Here is a 25,505-nt window from a genome sequence, read left to right as displayed (position 1 = left end):
TAAATTACTGAAGGTTTGATTAAAAAACTGTTCTTTGTTTTGAACACTTTCATTGAAATTTGCTTTCTATGAAAAATGCCAACTTTTCTTCAAAAATCAAATCCATTCACTATTTCTGAGTTTTGCTTTTGCACTTAAAAATTCATATACACTCCAAAACCTGTTTTTCTGCGTGGCTCCTGTTGAAAAATCCCAGTTCCTGGCTTGCTCTTACATAAACAAATAATATAAATATCAGATGCCCTCTACCAGCCCTCTGTTTAAGTTAGAGTTTCAGAAGTTATGAATTTCCCAAATTCCTTCTGGCCCTTGCTTTTGTTACAGTAAAGTTGCAGTTTCCTGCCTCTGTCAGACAAGTCCCACCACTTCAAAGATTAAAAGTGTGGTCAGTTTGATGGCGTAGCTGTCAGCATGCAATCAGAGTGTGACATGAACAGAAGGAAGCTGAAAGGACTTGGAGGGAAAACTAACAGCTCCAGAAAAAGGAATTGGGGTAAGAGAAGAGAAAGGAAGATACCTAGAACAAGCAAGAGTACATAACAGGATTGACACATTAAAGAAACATGGATGCCAGGAAGCACAGTTCAATGTCCCAAATGTGAGGGAATGGGTAAAGCTGGGACACACAGCCCTCACCAACCCTTTGGGTTAACTAGTTTTCTTGGACAAATCAATCTTTCCTCTTGAAAATGCTCTTTATGCTTTCAGATTAACAACATTTGTGGCAGGGGGTGCAGATACAAAACTGTCACAACACTGGTAACAGATTCCTAGCCTTACTGGGAAGAACATGCTGTGGCAGGGTTAGATTTGTGTCACACATGAAGCTCCATGAACAGGCAGATTCAGGATGCAGGGGTGTGAATATGCAGTAGGAGAATATGTAGAGTTGTGGGAGGAGAACATGCTGATTAGAGACAGCCCTTGAAGCAGTTTTCCACTGATAATAAACTCAGTGCCTGGCACGCTCAACGAGGTCATACTTAGCACATACTCAGGTTTTGGAACACTCTCCTCTACACAGAAACAGATCTGAATAGCTCCTGCTCCCTCAGGAGGGTAAACACCATGTATTCCTCTTGAGTAAAGGTCCTGTGTTGCAGAGGCAACTTCACTGTCTTTACAGCCTACTGGTCAGCTTCAGGAAAGGGCAAAACCAAAAGGAGATTCTTACCAAAGGGATTCTTACCTTCCCCTCGAATCTTGCAGTGGCTCCCAGCTGCACTCGGATATTCCGAGGAGGAAGAGTAAATGCTGGTGCTTCAGCAGGGACAGGGGGGCTGAGTGTCAGGGAGGTTTTGGAGACTCGAGTAGATGTCACCAGTTTCACATCCCCCATGATGTGGACTGTAAAAGAGAAACAAGTGGTAGTACAGAAGCTGTGATGTTTAACTACAGAAACAGCCAAGACTCAGACAAGGGGCAGGCAGATGTTCCATATCTGTGCTGCATTTGTATACACAGCAGGAGTCGTCAGCCTAAGGTGACAGGTGCTATTTTTTGGGCGGGGAACTGAGACCCAGGAAGATTGCCTGGTGTGGCTACAGTTGTGGTCAGGGTCACAGTCTTGAGGTGAACTCAGCTTGAACTCTCATTCCAGGCCAGAGCCTTAACCAAAAAGTCATCCTTTACAACTGCATTAAAACGTAATAACTTATTTCGGGAGGATATTTTCACAACGTGACTTTGATTTTCCTGGCCTGGAATACACCAAAATCAATAAGTCTCAAGAGTAGAGCCAGTGTTAAACAAGTGCCTATGAAATAAAGAGACCTCTGTTTGCACTGGATTTAAGTTGCAGGCGGGAATGTGGAAAATCTGATTTTTCATACCGAGCTTTCAAGATCTTAAGAAATATCTGGATATCTCCCTGCAAAGTACTGCTAGTACAGAACAAATGCTTCTGCAGAAATTCCAAGTCTCTACTTTACTGCAAATCCTTCTTACAGCACACAGACTAGTAAAATAGCGTGGAGACCGAATTTCATAATGCTACAAGAATGGCCTTTTAGAGACCTATTTACAGATATCTGCCTCAGAGGTTATTCTTCTGCTGCACAGCTCATCCTTCCCAACAAAAAGCAAAAATTATTCTATTTTTTAAAGGTAAAATTTAATGTTTTACAGGAAAAAAAAGTAGTAGTTGACCCTAGTTCTAATTCCTTGAATCATCTATGTAAATTAGAAGTCCCACTGTAAAATTTCTATTTAATGGACAAGTTTAACAAAAAAAAACTCCTGGGAAATTTCTTGACCCACTAATAGGTCATGTTAAACCAATGAAAAACACTGGGCTTCCAGTCATAATCCTCTGCCATACACACCAAACCATGACAGAATATGTATTTATTCATCTGATTCTGGTGAAAGTTGCAATAAACAATTTCAGTGTTGAGTAAACACTGAAACTTCAATTTGAACAAGAGAAAAATCAATTAAACTGAGGCCACATTATTCCTGACTGTATGAAGGATACTTTTCCTAGGACAGGCTGCAGCTGTTTGGGGAGCAGGGGAACAGAAAACTCATTCATTTCCAAATGGGACTTACACTCCACTGTTGCACGCAAGCACCTGCAAACCCAGTCTGAGAATGTAGTTTTCCACATCACATACCTGACATGCTCCTTAAAAAAACAGAAACACCTCTACACTTTTTGAAAACAGAGGGTAGCTTCTCTCAGGGAAGGTAGTCTAAAAGTTAGATCTTTAATCTGAGTTAGAAGTTTTGCCTCTCTCACACCCAACAGATAGAGGCACCTCCAGAAGGTGTTTTGTTCTAAGGTGAGGGAAGCATGGCTTTCTGCTTTGCAGAAATGTAGTTCCTGCAGTTGTCAGGAACTATAGTTTAGAAGGTAAATCCTTCCAAGATATCAGTCAAATTATGTACACGCACAGATTTTCAAAAAATGCTTGAAATCTCCTTCCTCATTCATAAGAACCCAGACAATGTGGACTTCAGATTTCTTCTGGCACAAAGCTCTCTTAGCATTTCTGTATATCAACATCAAATTGCCCAGAAAATCCTCTAGTGTTTCTAGCATTTGAATTGCTGAGACCAACACAGAAATGATTTCCTTAACCCTGATGCAAAGCTTTAAACTGAGAAATTCTGCCTTCATCTATATGAGAGTTAATCCTGCAGTGAATGTCTGTATTAGCACTCAGTCACTTGAGAGCACAGCATAAGTCTCCCTTTCCACTATAAGCAACTCACAAACAGAAAATAAAACCAAACAATTTTATTTTTTTACCTTAACTTATCAAAGAACTGTATGAAATCAAATTATCATGTAAATAAGGAAGTAACTGATTGTATTCCGGAGACAAGAGGTGAAATCAAAGGCTCACTTCTCTTCTAACAAATGTACTTAGCACCTGAAGGGACAAAGAGTGACAGTCTCTCACAGCTATAGTCACTGTAATAAACAACAATTTGCCTGAGAAAGAGAGAGAATGATTCATACAATTAATTGTTCTTTCATTAAGGACAAGACTCCAAATTCAGTTCTCCATTCAGCTAAAATCACAGTTTATCCCAGCGGACTTTCAATTAATTACACAGCTGTAAACTGCTGCATAAGGAGTCCATATTTGCCAGTACATTTCTGAAATTTATTTTTCTTTATATATTAAGACCAAACATTTCCCAAATTGCCATAAATATCTATTGTGGTCTTTTTTCCCTCTTAGTATAGATGCTGATAATTTTCTATCTTCTTACCTCTTCTGAATTGGCCTAAATCTCATTTTAAAGTTTATTTCTCATTTTCTTTTTTTTATATCCTTTTCCACAGATGATCACTTTTCAACATGCTCAGCTAAACACTCAGTTTTGACTTTTCCTTCCCACTTGTCCTTCTCCTCTGCTAAGATACACACAGTCTACAGATGCCAATATGTGCAATGTCTTTCTAGCTGTGACACTCTTAAACAACAAATCAATCTGCCAGTACGAAACTGCAATAAAATTTTCTGATCACCAGCAGTGACAATAGAGTGTAAGGTATAATGTGGATGCTATGAAAATTTTCTCCTGTCAGCAGACACTGTAATGCAACACAAACTATATTGCAGTGAAGTTGTAAGCCATAAGAGGCCAGTAACAAAACATATCCTTCCCCATGCATCTGTATCAACTTTGCAGAGTGTTTACAAGACTGAAACAACACCAGAAAAAGCATGTACCACCTAAATGTTGTTTTAAAAATAGCATTTTAAGGGTAGTAAATTTGAAAACAAAACGCAACAGTCAACATTCAGAACCCAAGTCAAACTTGATATTCACTCATATAAATGGAATTCCGTTTTGGTCACTGCCATTGTAATGTCTGAAACAAGCAAGAGAGAAAACTCCATGCACTGCAGATGCTCACAGGACTTCTGTAGGGACCAAATGCTCAAGTATCTGTCCTTGGATGCAGTGCACTGCTTACACAGTGACTGTGACACCTCCTTACCCACAGAAACCTGGCTATGGTCCAAGGCCAAATTCACCAAATACCTGAGACAGCCACCAGCACACACCTGGAAAATACACTGTATCCAACAGGAATCGCTGGCCTCCAATGTCTGGACTGCACTGGACAAACAGTCCTGTGGCCAAAGCCCAACTCCAAGCCCTACACAAAATGAAATTTAAAAAAAAAAGAGAAGGAGGGTAGGAGGAAGTAGAAAGAAAGAAAGAAAAAAAATCCTGAACTATTAAGCCACCGTTACTGGTCAGGTTACATTTCTATTACATATTGGTAAAATGCCAAAAACTATCAACAAATTGATGTGTAATAGAGTGAGGTTGTAAAGTATAAAATGAAGAAATAGCTAGTCTTTTCCATAAGCACATCTTGCACAGATTTACATTTTTTCTAAATAAAGTGTATAAACAGGACTGAATTTACAAATTCAATAATAGCTCAAGTCAGCACAAGCAGTTTTCTAGCAACATAAGCTTCTAATTATCCACATTTAGCAGTCTGACTTTAATTAGCTATGTATGCTGAGGATGCTTCTAGTAAATAATTAGGAAGTATCCTTTTTCAGCTTAGAGGATGTTTAACAATTCTGTTCCCAAATAAATAACTTAGTTCCATGTTGTGCAGTCTGGTGTTACTATGGAACTACCATGTGAAAGTATTTTAAAGAAATAAAGTTCCAGCGAACAAATCTTGTTCAAGTTTGCAAGTTGGTAGACAGGAAGAAAGCAGATACTTAAAAGCCATGGAATGTACCTGATTTTTTTCCTTTTATTTAAGCAAATCTATAGAATGAGGATATCCCTAAAATCTTTTTCTTAGGTATTTCAAGCCTGCTACTGAATAAGGTTTCAAGGATGATACGTGAACTCCTAACATTTCATTTCACATGCTGTGTGCACCTAGACTCTGGTCTTTAAACAAAACCAACTGTAACTGAAGCTGCAATACAAACATTGTGGTATAAAACATAAGAGAAACCCACCATGCAAATGTTGGCTTGTAGGGTAGGGATGTGGTTAGACAGCATTTCTAATCTGGATTTTTTTTTTTATTCTTAATCCTTTCTAAAAAGCACATAAATTCTTACAAATTCTCACAGTGTGCCCTCTAATCTTTCTAATACCAAAGCAGACTAATGTGTTTCAAGCATTTTCTACTGGGAACAAATCTCTGTCACTCAATACTCTGCTCACAAAAATAAACCCAAAAAAGCAAACACTAAGAAATCCACCTCATAGGTTTTTTCTCCTGCACTTATTTTATGTAAGTAAATACTTACCATCAGCTTCCTACATAACCATTTAATTATACCAATTTCCTTTTACCAAGTCCTTCCTCCGAGGCAGAAGAAAAATGAGTTGCAGAGAGTGCATGTGTGTGTATGAGAGAGCAAGCTCAGACAAGTGAGAGGAAACCAGAGGTGCCAGTGGAAAAACCTTTGATTTACTGATATTGCAGCTCTACACTAAGCAGCACATTTTCACTTGGTCCAGTTATTCTGTTATTTTAGTCAGACTGGATTCAATAGCCCCTGAACCATCTCTGAAATCTGGATACAGATTTTGAGGGCTTTAAAAATAGGAGCGAAAGGACAGGCAGCCTGGGGTTGGAGCATTTGTCTGCTGTTTGGGAGTCCTAGTTGAATTCCCTGCTCCATAATGGGCTGCCTGCATGACCTCAGGCGAGTCACTAAGCCTCTCTTTTGCCGTGGCTCCCCATTTGTAAAGTGGGGATTATTGTGCTTCCTTACCACAAAGAACTGCTTTGAGGATAACTATATTAGAGGGTGGGAGTCAGGCTACAGTAAAGGACCACATAAATAGCCCGACTAGCAAAAGGCACAAAATTACCATAAACTTACAGGAAGCTGGATCTCATTATACCTTTCTTTTTTATAAATCAAACGAGGGATGTTTTCAAAAGGCACATATTTTAAAACTTTATGTAAAATTTACTCTCTTATGCAGATCACTGAACTCAGTTTTGTTAGGGACTAAATGCCATCCCTTATGCTTCAAAACATTGAGCGTGTAAAAGTTTCTTTCAATTCTAAACCTGCTTGACAGCTTCCCCTTCTCACACACCTTATTTCCTTTCCTAAAGCTTCTTCCTTTACCACAGGACTAGTATGCACAAGGACTAACATGTGGTTACCACACTTCTATACAAGTCTAAAACTTAACACATTCTCCACAAGACTACAGACATGAATTTTTGGGGCCATATAACTTGTGACTACATTTTCAGTCTTGCTCCACAAGACTAGACAAGGAAGCATCCTGCCTCCTGTCAGCTACTGGTACCCAAGAGACAGCACGTAGGAAAAACAATAAACAGTAAAGGATCAGCAAAGGTGGTGAGTTCATGTGTCAGTTTAGGAGATGGGAAGAGGTTGGAAGCCGGAACAAGTAGTGAGGGACTTGTAACATCATCAACCATAGTCACACTGGTGCTCTGGTGAAGGAATAGCAAAAAGATGTTGCAAATAGGACTAATTTGAACTGGCAATACTATTAACACAAGAGAAATAGATATTTTCCTTTTCTAAGGGACAATAGGGTACTGTCCACAAATCATACTTTTGTGATGTTCAGATTGCTTGTGCTCTGCTATTTGTAGGTCTCACTAAGTGCTCTGGTCAAAGCAGAACTTCAGAATGTGTCCTGACACTATAGGAGCAAGTGAGATTTTCTGTCAGTCCTGACTTGGTTGGGGATTCTTTATCAGTCCTGACTTGGTTGGGGATTCTTCCTCTGTTATCTCATCCATAAATGATCATCAATATCCTTCTTGTTCTGAAAGATAGTTTCTAGAAAAGTTTCTAGAAAAGTCCTCCTGTAAAAAAAAGAAATTGCAAGGCATTTTCCACCCAGACTCCTAATTGTCCTGCCCTTTTCGTAGTAAAATTTGATAGCTGCTATTAGACATGGCAGTAGGAACAGGACCAGATGCCAAATCTTCATGCACAACCCCATGATCCAAAAATTTTGCAAGCTTAAATTCTGGCAACACCACGCATATAAAATTCCTGGTTTTGTTCCTACAACATGCATTTGCATAACTGACCCACACAAATGGGAATTACAGATCAACTTGTAACTTGTGCTAAAGCTTAGACTCAGTAAAGTGACAACAGAAGAACTCCAAACTAAGTTACACTTTGATTTGTGATGATCGCTTCAAAGATTTTCCCAGAAGCAAGCAAGTTCTTCAAATCCCATAATTTCAGTGCCTTGAATCCCACATTTGGCACATCAGCCATGAGGCCCTGCATTAGCAAGGATCTTGCTTGTACATGGAAAAAGGAAAGTACAGGTTCAAACTGTTCCAGGTGCTGATTTTAACAAAATACTATTACAGCCCCTGTGTTTCATTCTGGAATAATTATGTTCTCCAGGATGCTTCAAAGGCTGAAATGCCATTAAGCTCCAAAGGAAATGTAGCTGCATGTGAAATTCTGATACAGAGTTTGACCTATGAAGTATAGTAGGAGCTCTCTGAAATGAAGGTCATTTTTTTAAGTAGCAATGTATGATATCTTCTGGGAGTTTGGCCTACACTGTTAGAGATAGGAGGAGATTAAAGGTGTTTTGGGGTAGATTTCCTTTAGTTTACTGTGTGCCTTTTGTATCTTTGCAAGAAGGACAACTATTTCTATGCACTCTTCCAGGGCTTCTGTGATGCTCAGTACATTAATTTTTGTTGAATATGCAAATCACCACAGTGGCTACTGTAGAAGTGGCTGAGAACAAACTTCATAACTAATATTCAGCTGAGAAGTCTCTAAAAGTCACTAAAAGATATTGTCATATAGCTTAGGTGACACAGAACCTCATTATTTTTAGTGGAGAGATGTAAGAAGAACATCTATTTCTCTAATCAACAAATTTTGTGCTTTTATTATATTTGCATAACTAATGCAGCATGGACTTTAACCTGAAATGATTTCCATGGTACAGTAACATGGATGAGTGAAGAATTTCATCCTGATCTTATGTAAAAGAATATCTCAAGATGATGTTAATGACCTATATTTATTTAAAGACAGGTTTACTACAGAAGAAGAAGGATGGAAGTCAAAACCTCTATTTATATAAATCCTATAAGAAAAAAAAACAAACAAATGAAAAATCACACATATCCTTTTAAAGGAAAATCATGCCCTCTGTAGGTGTCTGTGCTGCCCAGCAAAAAAATCACTCACAACCATGAGACTTTCTTCCAGATACACACAGTTGTAAACATCTTGTAATTTTCCTCAGCTTATCTGAGCTCTTTAGGATACTAAAGATACCAGGTTCACTGGATCTGTAGAGATATCCAACTTCACCTACTCTCAGTAGTCATGTTGCTGCAACAGAACATCCAACATGGCCCCGGTATGTGCCCTCGAACAATTGCACCTTAAAGGTTTATTGATACACTAAAGTAGCTGCAGAAGGTATTTTGAATACAAGGAAGGGTGTGGAAATACATACAAGAGTGAGAAATTATTGTATACTTCTGAGAACATAGAATCATCTTCATTATAAACAGACACACTACAATTCAATTATTCCAAAACCACTGAGCCCTACATTTTAAGAAAGCAGTTGAACATGTGTCTTAAAAGAATGCCATCACATTTTAAGACTCAAAACCTTGCATGTTTAATTTCAAACATCAGATTAAAAAGCAGTAAATCAGGAGAGATCACAGGAAACACAAGTCCTTTGCAGCTGTTATCTTAGAAGAAATATGAATAACTACGTGTGATGTGCATTGGGCAGGTTCAGTAGAGCATCCATACCTAACAATTATTTTATAGCAGCAAATTGAAGCCAGAGGGAAACCCAGATGGCAAATGAGATGCAAGTTGGGCTTGTTCTTGCTGATTCCAAATGGGTTTCCTATGGAAGCACACTGGGGAGAGTAATTAAATCTGACTTCAAAACCTCCTACAATTCTAGTTTATAAGCAACATTTATAAAAGAAAGAAAAAAAAAAGCATGACCTACAGAAAGGTTTTCAGTGAACTAAGCAGGAGGTCACTGGAATTAAAATCTACTCGTTTTCCATTAAAGGATCATTTTTAATGCTCAATATATACCAAAATCCAAACAACTTTGTCTTGAGAAATTTGGACTAAAAATCACGATCTGAATTTTGTCATTGACAGCTGGTGTCATAAACAATCAAACTTCTAATAACACCTTTCATAGTCCTTAAAGAAGGTTATGCAGAGCAGGCACTTATAGAATCTGAAGAAAGAGAGATTACACCAGTTCTCATCTTACCAATAAACCTTCATATTTAATTTCTGCCATTTTCTTGTGCTTTACAAGTACAGAATAACTGCTACAAGTTGGTGTTTATGATAGAAACATGCATGTGACAAAGACCATCCAAAATTCAGGGAGTCCTCTGGGTGTGGGTATGACCTTGATCACCAAACAGCAGGACCTGGACTGCTAACCCATTTTTGCAGGAAGGAAAACAATTTTCCCAGTACTGTGCTGCCTTTCAGGACATACACTGATACCAGTAGCAGAGGAATCTGCAGGAAGACATTTGTTTCAGGTCATCTTCACACAGCAGGTGAGAATTACCACTGTCTCTCTCCAGCTCACATCTATGTGTCACCAGCAACTGGACACCAAAGAATACCTGAGGATCAGCTGGGAATCCCAGATGACCATGTATATTTAAGAGGACTTAGGTGAAACATTTGGAATAGAGGCTCTTGAAACCATCTTGAAATGCAGCTTGCAATTCTAGAAAAATTTTCAGTGCCAGTGGAGGTGAAGCATGTCAGGCTAAGCTGATAATAGCAGGAAGTTTCAGGTACACAAGCACAAATTTGCATCTATAACTCTGGCTTCAGACCTTAATACTCAACATACACAAACCAAATAATACTGCTTTGCTAGCAGTAGTACTTAGCACTTAAACAATGCCTTCCATTCAAGCTCCTTAAAAGTCATTTATATGCATTGACTCTCTCAGTATTGAGGAAGAATGATTCAGTTCTTCTATTACCTCTTCTAAGATTATAGAGAGAAAATAAAAAGTAAAAACAAGATCTCAAAGATACAAGAGTTGAATAAAAAATGAAAACTTTTTAAAAGAAAGGAAAATCTTATTCCCTATTTATCTGGTAAGGTAATTCCTTTTAGCTGAGTGCAGATTTCAGCAAGGCTTCTAGCAGAGCTAAAAAGTTTACTTCTGGTGCATGTAACATGGGGCAAGTTTTGAAAGGTCTGCCCACCACTTGATTTAAATAAAAAGATTTATAGAATCAGTCATACTGTAGTGATGTCTTGGTGGTAGAACCTTATGCTAAATCAGCATATTACAGTGGAATTCCCTTTGGTTTGGGTTTCTTTTTTTTGAGTTCCACATTTCAAAGAATAACCACAGCATTAACTTTCCTTGATGCTGATGCTGCAGGTGGCCAGTTGCTATTGCCCATTTCCAAGCCAGTAGGACCATAAAATTGCATGAAAGGTGAGTCATGGAAGATTTGTGGTTCATAAACCACAGAAGTTTAGACTCTAAATTTTGCTTTGTGCTTCAAATATATCCAGAACTCAAAAACAAAGAGACATGGGTCTGCCAAGTTCTATGCCATTTGGGAAAATGAACACATGTACTCTACTGGCTGAGGTGTGTGAACCCTGGGGTAATATTGGAAAGAAACCTGTTGCCTTCAGCCAGAGATAGACAGGGTCGTGGATAAACACCACTAAGTTTCAAATTATACTGCAAATACTTAATACTAAAGGAATTAGTCCCTCATTTGAAAGAGCCACTGGTTCTTCATGCTGAGACACTCTGCACAAAGCCAAATTCTATGCTGCCTTCTATTCTATGAAGTCCCATTAACTGTCAGCAGAAAAGCTAGTCCATAAGCTCTCCTGGAAGTTTATTTTTTCTGGAAACAGAAGGTTTATTCCTGTATGCAAGCCAGAGTAGTCCACCAATCAGTGCTATACATCAATCCTTAACAATGTATTTGGCACAGTAAAGCAAACAGAAACATCACCTTGCTGAAAAAGTTATAACATAGATGTGAGATGGGGCTATACAATGACAATACCTTCTTTTTTCTTAATTAACAAACAGGCCGGTAATTTCCTAAAACCACTAGATAGCATGAAAATCTTATGGTTGCAAGATGCTTCAGACAGTTGGACAGTTAAACCTTCAACAAGAACATCTCCAATAAGATTGCAGAAGAAATTTTTCTACATGGGTAACAGCTCTCAAAACTTCTGGATAGAGCAATGTCTGTCCAAGGGAATGAGTTCGTGGCTGGCCCACAACACCCACATGATCCATCTGACACATGACATCTTCCTGTGACCTTCTTCCCATCTATATTGATAGATAGATAGAAGTGAAACCTTTAAGAATGTCATCCAAGAGAGCTGTAACAGAGATCAAGAAGTTAAAGCAGTCTTCAGATGATTAAATGTGAACCCTATATGCATCCTTTGAGCTGGGGACTTCTTTTCTACTTTACTTCCACTGTCCAGATTTTAGCAACGATGTAATCAAACAAGACCAGCTCCTAACACTGAGGCCATCTGTCTGCTCTTCTTACAGCTGGTAATGTCCCACAGCCAGTGCTACAAGCTGCACTCCAAGCCTGAACCAGCTGCAAACTTCAGAAACAAGCAAACAAAAAGTGGTGGCATTTTTATAAATTCTTAAACTGAATAATTTCCCAAATGGGCCCCACTATATGAAGTTGAGGTGGCAATTATACTCAAACAATCAAGCTTGCTGCAAAGAAGATGAAGACAAATTTATTCTCAATATACACAGGGAATAAGATGTGGAGTCATAAGCTTTTAATTGTACCAGGGACAAATCAGACACTTGGGAAAAAGTTTAATAATAAAGAATTGAAGGATTCCTGGAAGATATTGCTCAAGGAGTCCTGTGAAGTCTTCAGTGCTGGAAGCCATACAAATGTCTGTCAGGAATGACACATACAATTGATCAAGCCTTGGATATGGAAAAGACTGGATGGCCCTCTGAAGTCCCTTCCAATCCCATGACTCCATGATTCATATAACAATTGATGTTAAATTTGGACTACAGTATAGGACTTTCACATGCTGGGTATGGGCCAGCAAGACAACTATTACTGTCTAGAGAACACCATAAATCTGAAAAGAAACAACTGTTATGAGGTAAAAAAAAAATCAGCCTATGAAAACGACAACAATATCAATCTATAAATCATTAATGTTGCAGAGCTTAGTGAGGAGGAGTAAGACAGAAGGAATCTGGTTTAGCCTTAATTAAGCACCAGTTTGCAGATCTCAGCCAAATGTCCATTTCTGACAACCAGTGAACACAGTTTTCATTTGAGACTACAGAGGGAAGAACGTGCAGGCAAAGAAATTAATGCCTTTAAAGAGACATTTCCATCTTCAAATATAAACTGCCCTGTTACATTCAAGCACCACATTGCATATAAAAGTTCTTTTACATACTTTTTACTGGATTTGTAAAGTAGAGAGTTACAGTAAGTTACTTAGGTCACATCACATTTGTTCAGCTTTGTTCCACAAAAGCACACAATGTGTATTCTCAAAGCTATCAGCTTAAAAGCATATATAAAAGAAGATTCAAATGTGAAACATTGGTTTGGAGCCTCTTCATACTTCCATGGGGCTTGTATGAACAGAAGAATGGTCGGACTCAGTCTGAGATCCAGAACTGTCCTAACTGCTTCCAGCTGGGAGACAAGGCCAAATATCAACATTTACTCCATCAACAGGGAAAAAAACCAGTAGGAATAATAAAATCTTTACAGCATGTCCACCATGTTTTCCTATCCCCTTCTAAAAGGCCTAAATTGAGCAAGACATAGCACTTCAATGCTTTTGTGAAGATATTTTACAGAGACCTGATCCCATCAGTCCCATCACCTTGTCTAACATTCAGAGCAACTGGACTACTCTTCTCATGGGCAGTGAAAGGTAGGAGGTGAATACACTGCCAGGCAGAGATGATCCCTAGCAAGGACAGAACAGGGAAAAAAACCTGTGATTAAAACAAAGGGGAAAAAAAAGAGAATAAGAAGGGAAAAGAAATAAACAGGAGATGAAAGAAACAACTCTGAAGATCCAAAAAGTTGCCAAGGAGGGGTAGGAGAACAGGTCATACAGGCAGAGAGAAAATAATAAAGAACATATGATGAAAGCTGTCAAAGACCAACTAATATTCAGATATACTGGCACTGTGGCTGAGAATCATGGTGGTTCCATTGTTGCATTCAACAATTTTAACTGAATGAACTTTAGGACACTTTCTCTGATTTCCAACCCCTCCAATAAGAACAAACAAATGATCCAAGAATGAGCGAGGTTCGTACAAACCTCTTTTGACTGACTGTCAACAACAAAGTTGTTAGTTGAAGAATCATTCTCTCCAATGTCACCTTCCCCATTTTTTAAGCTTTTATATTTCTCCCCACCCAAGTGCCTCACTCAATCTCTCTAGTTGCCAGTTTAGGGCAATTCTCCTTTTTGTGAGATCCCAACAACTGCTCTGCGGGCCAATACTGAAAGTGAGCAGGTCAGAAAGACGCCAATTATCCAAGTGTTTACACAGATGTGAATAAAAATATGCAACGTTGATATTAGAAACAGAGAAATGCATTCTTCACTTTTTTTTTTTTTAAAGATAAAGCATTAAAGAAGACTTAAAAAAACCCCCCACATATGGAAAAAGCTAGTTCTTTACATGTTGCTGACACTTCACATCCCATTACCTCTTTGGTATATTTCTTACATATACAAAAATTGATTGCATTTTCTCCATCCTTTTTTTTATTTTCAGTTCCTTTTGCATGTAGTTCCCCTCAGAGATTTCTTCTTTGATGATAGATTAAGAAAATCGTCCCTCTCCTTCACTTAAATTAGGTCCCACTACCACACTGAGATAGTTACGCTTCTTAGCAGACAAGCATATTAAAGCCTTGAGATAAAAATTTAACCTTGCTCTGTTAAATTTATTCTGACAACCAATTCCAGTCATGAGGACAGAGGGCAGAACCTAGCCAGTTTCTGTGTTCTATCCCTGACTACACATTTTATTCTACAAACTGTATATTGGAGATGAGCAACAGGCAAAATAATGTTGTCTCACTTCAATTTTGCTGAAGTCAGTAGAAAGGTTGCCAGTGCCTTCAGTGAGACCTGAATATGGAACCACGTCCAAGGCAAGCTCTTAATTTACAACCACTTGCCAGGAGACTTCTGTGAGCTCCATACAGAGCTCTACAGGCTCTGAAAACCACTTTAGAACTGGAGACACTTTTAAACTCTGCAGAGAAGCTCTAAACTAGATGTGCCTCAGGGATTCATTTATCAACTTAAAACATAACATACGCCTTAGTTCTAGATGTTCAGACAAAAGGCACTTAATTATGTTGGAAGTAACAAAAGAACTGGGAAAAGCAATCTTTGATTAAAAATATCAAATAATTTTGTAAAGCTTGGAAAGGGGGATTGAGAAAATATCAATAAAATCCATACAATTTCATACCAGAAACAAGAAGAAAGTTACCCCATGACATTGTCACAGAAAGTGTCAAATTAACATGAGTTCTGCAAGCCACATAGGATCCCATTTTAGACAAAAAAAATCTCCATGCACTGAGAAGATAAGAGAAGAATAGAAAACTACTTTTCCCAGTATAGTCTCAGATACAGCATAGATACAATTCTAGCAAAGTGTGGTTTGGCCAGTTGCACAAGAAGCTTGTTTTCTCTTCTTTGTTTTCTCAAAAAAACAGTGTTTTTTTAATAAAAGACAATTATATCTGTATCAGAACCAGTAAATAGAGAGTAGAAATAATTTCACTGAAAACTGCAAAGGTACCCAAACAAAGTTCATTGGTCTTACTGAGAAAATTCCTGGAATATTTGAACCTCGTGATACATAACCAAGTCTGCTGATCATGGAATGTTTGTGCTTCAGATTTAAAAGATGCCTCCAAAGTCACATGCAAAATAATTGATTTTTGAAAATTGTTGTGAGTACAAACATGAATTAAGAGAAATCAAGCCCTTAAGTACCCACTTGTCTCAAAATAAAAACAAGAGGACTCATCAGAATGAGGTGGGGGTTTTTAACATCAGGTATGGTTTCTGAGGAATCTAGCTTTGTTCAGAGGAATAAAGATAAGATAAATAATGAAAATAAGACCTTATGAATAGATAGACTAGTTAAATGTATCACTAAACAACTCCAAATCAACATAGCACTATTTTGACAAGTGTCAGCAAATTGTCAACCCTCAGTAAGTACCTCTAGGATCCATAGCACAGGAAGCTGAGATGACGATAAAAACACAAAGACCTTTTTGCACAGTAAGTTAGAGGTCTGTAGTGGAATTCCAGCCATGCCACAGCATCACTTTCTGTGTCCAAGCCCTGGCAGTGCATTGCCACACAGGCTCAGAGGCTCAGAGAGATGTCACAGGTTACAACACAGGAAGATTTCCCCTATGCCTCAAATACTGTTCCTTCTTTTCCTGTAAGTTCAACCACTTTACTACTTTTTCCAGTAGCCATGGACCCCTTCCCTTGAATCACAGAACCATTAAGGTTTGAAGAGACCTCCAAGATCATTGAATTTGACCTTTGAGCAAATAGCAATGCTTTTGTGATTAGTATTATGTTTCCATAAGGGAGAGGAGTGTTTTAAGGTACAGAGCTAAGATCTAAGCTGGTTTAAATCAGCCTGTTTTCGTAGGGCCACAGAAATGAACCAGTTTACACTGGGTAGGGATCCAGTAGCACATCTTTCTGTAAAAGTTTTGGCAGCTCACTGTAAACCCATTAATCTTGAACTACACTAGTAACAGTTCTGGAAGATCTGCAATCACAATGACTCTGCATTATTTATTCTACTGCTTATCTGACAGGAAAAACCAGCCTCTAGGAATCTGCCTGGTGAAGTACAGGACAATGCATGATTTCTGCCTCTGAGGCAACAGCCTCATATTTGGAATTACTTTGTTATCTGAAACCAGAGGTAGAGTAGTTAGTGAGAGTTTTCTTCTTTAAATGAAATAGATGGTCTTGTTTTCAAATAGTGGAGACATTTCAAGGCATCTTTTTTATTGCTTTAATAGATGACTTTTAAGCAGAGTAACCCAAGCAAATTCCACACAAAATCCAGTAATTTGAGGAAAGGATTGGGATCCCAAACTTACAGATTCTGCTTCTGATACTTATTCCCAACATCGCCTCACAGACTCATGAACACAAATTTAAAAAAAAAAAAACAAACCCAAAAAAACCCCCAAAACACTTTTTGAGGAGTCAGGGGGGAAAAAAAGGCAATTCCTACAGTCAGGAGAGATACTGAAAAGACTTGCTACTGCCCTATTTTCTAATTTTAAGTTTCTAACGAGCAATAAGAGCAAGAACAAATAACAGGATGCAGTAGAGTTCCAAATAAGAATTGGTTTGTTGCTTTAACAGACAAGAGCAACTTTTCCCAGCACAGTTATCTAAGTCCATGAGATATCCAAAACAATTATTAACCACTTACTACAAAGAGGTAGTTGCTTCTGTGCTGGAAAAGACAGACACTATCTGGATTTATTGGTGCTGTGCATGAAGAGAGATCTGGAAGAAAATAAGAAGTTAACAAACTGTTACAGGTTTTTGATATTATAATTAGAAATCTTTCGAGCAAAACTTGCATAAAGAACACAACTGCTCAATTTGAAATGGTTTCTTGTAAGTCTAAAATTTAGGCCAGTTTCCTGAGGTTGGCTAACATTTCAGTTAGCATTGCCATCCCTAATCACAGCAAGTTTTTCCTTCCAGCATTGGCTTTTCTCTGAATTTGAAACCCAAGCTTAATGCAAAGCCACATCAAGCAGAAACAGGACAAAATAGATCCATGCTGAGCCTCTATGGGTAAAGCTGCAGAGATTCTTGCTGCTCTAGTCACAATAATAGTTTTAGCTGAAAAACTACTGGTCCATTTCAGGAAGTGGCTGCTTTGCTGCTGTGCCACACAAAGCCACAGAGAAGTGAAGCTAGACTTCTCCCAGGGTTTTTTTAACATATATTAGCTGGGACACAGCAGCATAGAATCTTAAAAGCTTGTAAAATGAATTAAGCAGACAAATGCACTGTATTTGTTTTCAGTTCAGTAGAAGGTTTTAATATTGAGTACATAGGAAGGAAGAGACATGCTAAATTGAACGAGCCTGGAGGCTTAAAGTGATATTAATTCCACTTGCATTCAACCATGTGGATCCAATGATCAAAGAGATTTGGAAGCCAGGAGGGAATAATGGAAATATCAACACTCAGCAATATTCTGTTGCCTCAGGGCAGCACAGGACACTAACAGATGTGAGGAGAGCAGCAGGGCCATCTCTGCTCACACTGAAAGGAGACAGGAACTACAGTCACACTGGATTTTCATGCACCAACCTCAAACCTTCAAGATGCTGTTATGAAAGTGTGCCAATTGCACATCTACCCTTTTGCTTTATAAGCTTTATAAATACTGTCCTGGTTTCGACTGGGGTAGAGTTCGTTTTCTTCTTAAACCATGTCTTGTAAAACCATAACAGAAACTTTCTATATAAAGCACCACTTAGTGATGGCCAGCACCTCTTAGCATGGCTTTGAGGAAATGAAAGATGAGCACCAAAACACAATTGTGGTAACTGAAAATTATCAGGTAAGTCTTTTTAAGAGACCAGAGACAGGGCTGTGGAGTAAGCAAGTGTTTATTTGAGCACTTGCCACAGGAGATAAAATCTTGGTTTGAGCTGTTTAAAAAAGCCTTTCCAGATCTAGCATATGTATTTTGCATTATCCAGAAGCAATAATAAACTAAGCTAGAAATATTAGCTGTTTAAAAAATAAAAAAAATTAACCCTGCCCCCAAGATTCAGAGCAACTTTTTGCCAGAAGGTTCCTCCACCAGCGCAGGAGATTGCACTTCCAAATCAAACTAATAATGAAAGCAAGTTCTCACAGTATCAGGGCCTAAATTGTTCCCTACATTCTTGTAGAAAGACAGATCAGCTGAAGGCCAGTGTATTATTTTTTTTATTATATGCCAAGCCTTAATTCTGTGAAAGAACGGACCTGATATTGACACGGGCTGCAAGTTTAAAACAACTGGTTAAAATTGGACATGTAATGAATAACTTCATATTTAGCTTTAGTATTCAGCCTGCCTCAACTTAAAATAGGGTTAATACCTCACATTCAAATTCCACTGAAATGAATGGGAAGGTTCCCCTGATTTAACAGAATTTTGATCATACCTTTTGGCAAACTTCAACAGTTACACTCTTTCATATTCTTCTGCACAACACTTCCATCCAGAGAAATGGAAAGTATTCTTGCAGCAACTGGAGATTGCTGGAAGAGTATTTGATGATGAACTGTTCCTCCACAAGTGTGCTTGTTTTGTTTTTAAAGTAGCAATTGTTTTCAAGGACTAGAGGACTTGGATTTTGTTGTTCCTAAATGTGTAAGTTCTTTGTCTTTCTGCCTTGTTTTAAAAAAGTGCCAGTGATAACTTCCCTGATGTCTTGCAGCATTTTTTAAATAGTTTAAATTTAGTTTGGGAAGGTCCTGTGGTACCTTATAAATCTCCCAGAGAGTAGAAAAGGATTTTTGTGGGCTTTCTTTTTGCCAGATTTCCCCATGCTATGTGTATTTTAACTACTACTTTCTTTAGACTGAAGTGCTGCCTATGTTTTAACCCCCCTTATGCTGAGCTGCTGTATCTTCTGCATGGAAGATTCAAATCACCAGAGCCCCAAATGGTCTGTTACAGGCAAAAAACCACTTACATTTCATTCATATAACTGGTAGATGTCCTTACTGTTCCAACAAGATAAGGATTGTCAGCGTGCAACAGTCAACTAAAAACAAGTTCCACACAAAGACATGTATCTTCAGGTAAAAAGGTGAATGATGAAAAGTAGATAAATGTCTACTTATAGTTTTTTAGCCTTTCAAGCTGTCTGTGCTGTTACAAAGCTATTTTTCCTCCCATTCTTTGAAGATGGCTGAGCTGATTTTCAACTACAAACTACTGAAGGTTGGGGTTTTTAAATAATTTTAAATCATGAAAGAAAAAAAGAATCAATGGGAGATTTGCATTGTAAATGTTAAAGAAATGAAAGAGAAATGCAAACCACTTAAGACATAGCAGTGTGCCCTCTGGTTTGAAAATACCAGCCATTTCTCCCTAATTGCTAGTCCTAGTTAATGTCAGTCCCTTTCCTTAAGGACTGTGTTGACAGATACATAGCCTTGCACATACATAAAGCTCTTCATGACTTTAGTGTGTCTAGTTAGACAGGCAGTATTAAGTATGCAGACCTAGATGGAAATAAAGATGAAGCAACAGCCGTGGAATATAGGATACAAAATCTTGGTACAACTTTCAGCCAGAAGAAGCTGTGAAGGTCCTGAAGCCTTTAGATGTAACTTTACTGGCATCTGGCAGAAGTGAATCCTTGGCAATACTTCTGCATTTGAGTCAAGCAAACATTGAGGAAAGCAAATACTTTAATGGTAATGATTGATTCCAAACTTACAGGGCATGAAAAGCATCACTGTAAGACAGATTGGGGCACTGCTGACAGGTTTAAGGCTCAAGAACAGACATCCAATAAAAGAGCACATAAACATGGCTAAGTGAGACATCTGCTCCAAGTTACTCAGTTCATCCACAAGGGTGACTCTGGTTTGCATTGTTTACAAATAAATATAGCAAATAATCAGGCAAATCTGTTGCAAGTTAAAGCATTAGGAAAAATACACCCTTTACAAGGCCTCTTGCAGAAAGACACCTGATAACTGGAACTCTGCAACCCAAATTGCTTACAGAATCCTTTATCTGGGTTTACCTTTTGTCTCTTCTCATTTCATTTTCTGGTCTCACAGGTCACTTTATTAGTTATGTTTTACAAGCAAACATCTTTTTTAGCAACAAAGGGTATCAAAATTTTGGCCATATGCTTACCATTACACCCAAGACTCAACAATCAAAAACTATCTAACCAGAAAAAGATTCTAATCTTTTCAAAATACTTTGGAGACAAACTTATTCATCTATAAAGAAAACAGACAACTTGTTTGGACTACTACATATGTAGTATTAGAGACTAATGTGCTTAAAAGACCAACCTTTCTTTAAGGGAATCTCAGTAAGAAATTTAAAATGAGAGCTAGATTTACAGATGTAAACTCTTCCCAGGACAAGCAGTTTTCCTATTAGTGCATCTTCTACAATCATCTGCTTTCTGCAGTGTGATTTTTCATTCTGATCCCACTGAGAAAAGAATTAGCCATGGTATAGTGGCTTCTCCTGAGCTGAGCCAAGTGCAGAGCATTCAGCTCTTGAGTATTAAAAGTCAGATTTTAATTTGTTTATTTCACAGAGGTTACTAGCACAAACTAGTAAGGAAAAGCAGCACATATGAATGTCTTCCACTGTTTTAAAGGAAAACAATCAAGATCAGCTACAGACTATTGATTTTCCATTCTAACAAATGGTTTAACTTCCAGGATCAACTCGACTTTCTGGACTGGATTGACTCCATTGGACACCCTACTTCAGGCTGCATATCAGCTGCTTCAGAGAAAGTACATGATGAATCTCATTCACTGAGAAAGGATGCCAGAAGAAAAAATAACATCTAATAACACTTTAAAAACAGAGAGGTGATTTTTATGCTGACAGAAGTACTGCATTAACATTCTGGAAACTGGTGTACTTTCAGTATTGAAGACTCAGAGTCTTTTGGCAGCTGGCAGGGACAATGATGGCACCTTGCTGTGGTTAAACTGGAGGTGTCTACTACTGTCAACACACAGACTACACCTCTAAGCTTCCTCTCTTAATGAGGGACAATGCACACAAGATAATGAGTAAGGAATGAAGATCTGTGTATCCTTCTAAACCAGCACATCACAGGAATAAAGATGAAAATAAGAGTGAAAACACAAACAATGAAAAGACCCAATTAAGCCACTGTTGACAGTCCAGCACCAAAGCACCTTCTTTGCAGGTCAGGTACTGCCTGTTCTTGGCACACAATATGTTTCTACTCAGTAGGGGCAGAAAAGGAGATATGTAAATTGAACTGCTGAAGTTCTGCAGAACACTGGGAGCTATTTTGACTTGCCTTCACTCAGTACAATTGCTATTTTTTTTTTTTGCTGAAAACATATATTTATCACTGCAGTGCAAAACAGACATGAAACCACAGAGAAATCAGGATATTACAGCTGGTGGAGGATCAAAATATCTTCATTTGATCCTACGTGGATCATCACAAGACTGACTCTGTAGGGAAATTATTGCAGTATCAACAATCAGAGAAAACAGATGAAGCAATACCTGCTTATGATCCATTTTTGTCAGCTCCTGACCTCTCACTAGTGCCAAAACTTGGAAAAAACACATACTAAATTAAAACCTAATGGCTTTAAATGTTGGAAAATATACTTACTTCTCTGGAACGAACCTCTAATAAAAAAAATAAAAATTAACATCTTCTGCTCTTGTAAATTTTGGCTGCTCCATCTCTATTCATATTCTTTCTTTATGCCTGCAATGACATCACTCAATAATAGGGAAAATGGAAACTTATTGCAAGCTTAATTCATGGCCCTTTAAAGGATTCAAGATGCAAACTGTACTGAACTAACGAATTTACAGGAATGGGACCTTCAAGAGTTTTATGCAGATGTTATTTAGAGGTCCAGACACCCATGAACAGTGGAAAATACAATAATTCAAAATTCAATCATTGACATATCTTTAACCAGAAGAAGGCTATACTAGTTTTCAGCTTGAATCATAAAAGGAGGAAAAAGAACTTAAAACATAATTTTAAAATATGATTACTATAATTTGCAAAAAAAATTTTAGTCTAGAATTTTCATGTTTAATGCTCATAATAGTTAATTTCTTCTCCTTTTATTGACTACACAATATAATCTTGTTTATCTAAAATTCTTTGGGGATTTCTGAATCCACTTGAGAACAGACATTCATGATAGGGGAATGGAGGGATTACAATGAATTGCATCAGTTTTTAGAAGAGGTGGAGTTCCTTTAATGTAGTCTCTTAAAGTGAGCCTTTGTTCTTTTTTTATTGCACTGAGAGGGAGGGGACAGGGGAGGAAAGTCCAATCACATATTATATAGCAAACTATCCTTTAACTGAGATTTAAATTAATCAGAGCCGTTAATTTATCTGTAAAAATTATATGTTACTCCCAGTAAGGAGTACAGAACTACTACTAGTTTTCATAAGATTTTTCAATAACTAGAAAAATATTCCCTTATACACTGAGTTCCCCAGAGAAATATTTCTTCCTCAGAGGACTGTGCAAGGAAAAGTGTTTCTCACTTCTAACAGCAAGCCTGCCCAAAGGAGAACCCTCCTTGTTACCTCTGAATTCCAAGACATCCAAAATAGACAGTGCTTTGCCTTATCCACGGTTAACGTGTCATTGCTGAAACAATTGCTTTCAGCCACTGCTTTTGCCTGTAGCTGAAAGCTTGATGGCTTTTAATAAACTGAGATTTGGGATTAGTCTAGTGCAGCATCCCGCCCCATTCAGAGCTAACAGGTACAGAAGGAAGAGAGGTACAATTCAGCTTCCTCTTTTCCTTTGCAGTAGCTAACTCAGGTTAGAGGCAAAAGTGGCAGCTACACCTAGAACTCTGCAGGAAAAAAAAATGAAAATAGCATAGTACAGATGAGACAACCTGCCTGGTAAGAAAGTAAGGACCTTGGCCAGAAACAAGACTATACTCTACAGGTTATTAAGCAATCTGCAAATAGAGAAGGTAGAGAGGTAGACAACAGATTCATACATTAAAAGAAACACAGAATAATCACTGGTCCTGTAAGTCAAACCTGGTGGGTTTAGGTTTATGATACCCTATCATAGCAAACAAAATCCACCCTAAGATGCATCTCAGCCAACCATGGGCATCCATCTCCTAAATTGGGACTGAGCATAATAATCAGGGTTACTGCTTGTATGCTTGAGCTTTGTGAACACAGATGAAGAGAAAATAACCCCTCTGTTTAAAAACATACTGTACAACTCCCTGATTCCAGATATTTCCAAAAGACACATAAAAACTCTGCAAGAAGAGTGAGGTGTAGAGACTGACAGCATACATAGAAAAACATTTGCCGCCTCCTTTAAGATGATCTCTTCCCTAGAATACCCAGGAACACAGGGCATCTTTCTTCCACATGTATTGATCACTGCAATCTATAAGCCTAAATTCTTCTATAAGCCTAAATTCTTCTCCTCTGTGCCAGTCACCAGACTCTTGAATTTCTATGGATCTGGTCTTTTCCAACCAAAAAAAAAAAAAAAGATAACATTTACAGCTTTCACCCAGGATGATTTGTTGACTTTGGAAAAAACAGCCTCACAAAATAAGGTTACTTGAAAAAAAGAATCTGTTTACATGAAAAGCACTAGCACAGGACAATATTTCACTCGGTGGTGGAAATACTGGGCTGTTACTCTTGATGTTTTTGCTTAATAAAACCTGATCGCTTTCAAGTTTTTTATCTCAAACTGAGATCAATACATTCTTAATTAGATGCTATACAGACTTCCCTGTAACAGAGACAGTGGCAATTCTCTTTAAAAGTTTGCAAATTACCCCTAAAAAATAAGTAATTACCTTTGTGCCATAACATACATATTTTTGTTATCACTAGCTGACAACTAGCCTGAGGATGAAGAGACCTTATTCTTATTTTGTGTTTCAATTTGAGTATGAGCTAAGAAGTGAGACATTTTAAGAGATTGCCAGTTTTCCCATAGTTCTGACAGGAGAAGGAGACAGCAGTCCTTCCTGAGGCTTGACACACCTAACAGTAATACTACCCAGCTGCACTTTGTAGCTCTCTTCAGTCAAATTAGTATGATTGTTTTTAAAGGTCACACTTACAGTGGACAAAATAACCCAAATCACCCTTATGAAGCTTGAGTTCTCTTTAAGTTTCTCTGTTTCACACAAAAAGCTAACCCAAACTTCTCTTGCTGCTTCACACAAATCTCACACTTAAGCATGTTATGGGCAGATACATGCACTTGGGCTCACTTTGGACATTTTTGACTGAAGTGAATTCTCAGAAACTGAGGGGAAACAGTGAGACTAAAGCTCAAAAATTTCCCCCTGTCCTGTGCTCTAAGGCTGGCTGTACACTCCAGTTTTTCCATAACATACCTGTGCTACAGTACAAACAACCAGAGATTCCAGCCTTCAATTGGCCTATAAGTCATTCAACATGATTTATGGGAAGACATTCTGCTGTGACTCAGGAGTTAAAGCAATATGGTAACAATAAAGAAGTGAACTATCAAAATCATGTAGAATCCAATGAGGCTTTCCCTCAGCACCAGTTATAAGGATGCTTTATAACACATATCTGTCCTTCAAAAATAAGACAACTCTAATCAGATTTTTAATAGGTCTTCAGATAAGTTATAAACTGGACCACAAACTGGAAATTGAACTGAATTCAAAATAGTAACTGAGAATTTTTCCTGAGTTCAAAGTTAGAAAAGACAGCCCAAAGAAATCATGCAAGAGTTCCTCCACTTATTTAAGAACCTTTAGAGAAGACATCAGTCACCCAAGATGTCTCTAAAGCCATATTATTACTTTTTAAGATTTGGGTATCTCAGTTCTACTGAAAACTAAACTCTCCTTTAGATTCCAACTTCTGAGTCCAATTCTACCATCAGTAACCACCTACCCAGGTAGGTACAATTATAATCAGTTAGAGTCATGTTTTTATCCTTTTGAAACATTAAGTGGACTGAGCTTCTTTAGTCTGTGGCTTCAAGGTATTTTTCCAGACAGTGCATCATTCTTTTATCTTTTTCCTGAATCTTTCCCAATTTCAGCCTTTGTAAATTGTGGCTACCAGAATTGGATATGCCAAGTGTAAGTGAATCATTGTTTCCACAGTATTTTACAA

At 38.0% G+C, this 25,505-nt stretch overlaps 1 protein-coding gene across 3 annotated transcripts in view; it reads right to left on the bottom strand.

The window, feature by feature from the left end:
* Positions 1 to 25,505, bottom strand: part of MYLK (myosin light chain kinase) — a 190,220-nt gene that overhangs the window by 143,936 nt on the left and 20,779 nt on the right. For 2 of the 3 annotated variants that reach the window (XM_029959830.1, XM_029959832.1), the window contains exons 1-2: positions 17,036 to 17,092; positions 1,190 to 1,347 (exon numbers count right to left, since the gene is read on the bottom strand). In XM_029959830.1, the coding sequence (XP_029815690.1) occupies positions 1,190 to 1,339 (150 nt within the window). In that variant the 5' untranslated portion in view covers positions 1,340 to 1,347; positions 17,036 to 17,092. Of the gene's footprint in view, positions 1 to 1,189; positions 1,348 to 17,035; positions 17,093 to 25,505 lie in introns of those variants that run through there. The other variant, XM_029959831.1, reaches the window with a different exon arrangement.

The sequence above is a fragment of the Manacus vitellinus genome, unplaced genomic scaffold, assembly GCF_001715985.3.
Source record: "Manacus vitellinus isolate BGI_N305 unplaced genomic scaffold, ASM171598v3 scaffold_22_pilon, whole genome shotgun sequence".
NCBI lineage: Eukaryota > Metazoa > Chordata > Aves > Passeriformes > Pipridae > Manacus > Manacus vitellinus.
This window is presented reverse-complemented; position numbering and strand designations above follow the sequence as displayed.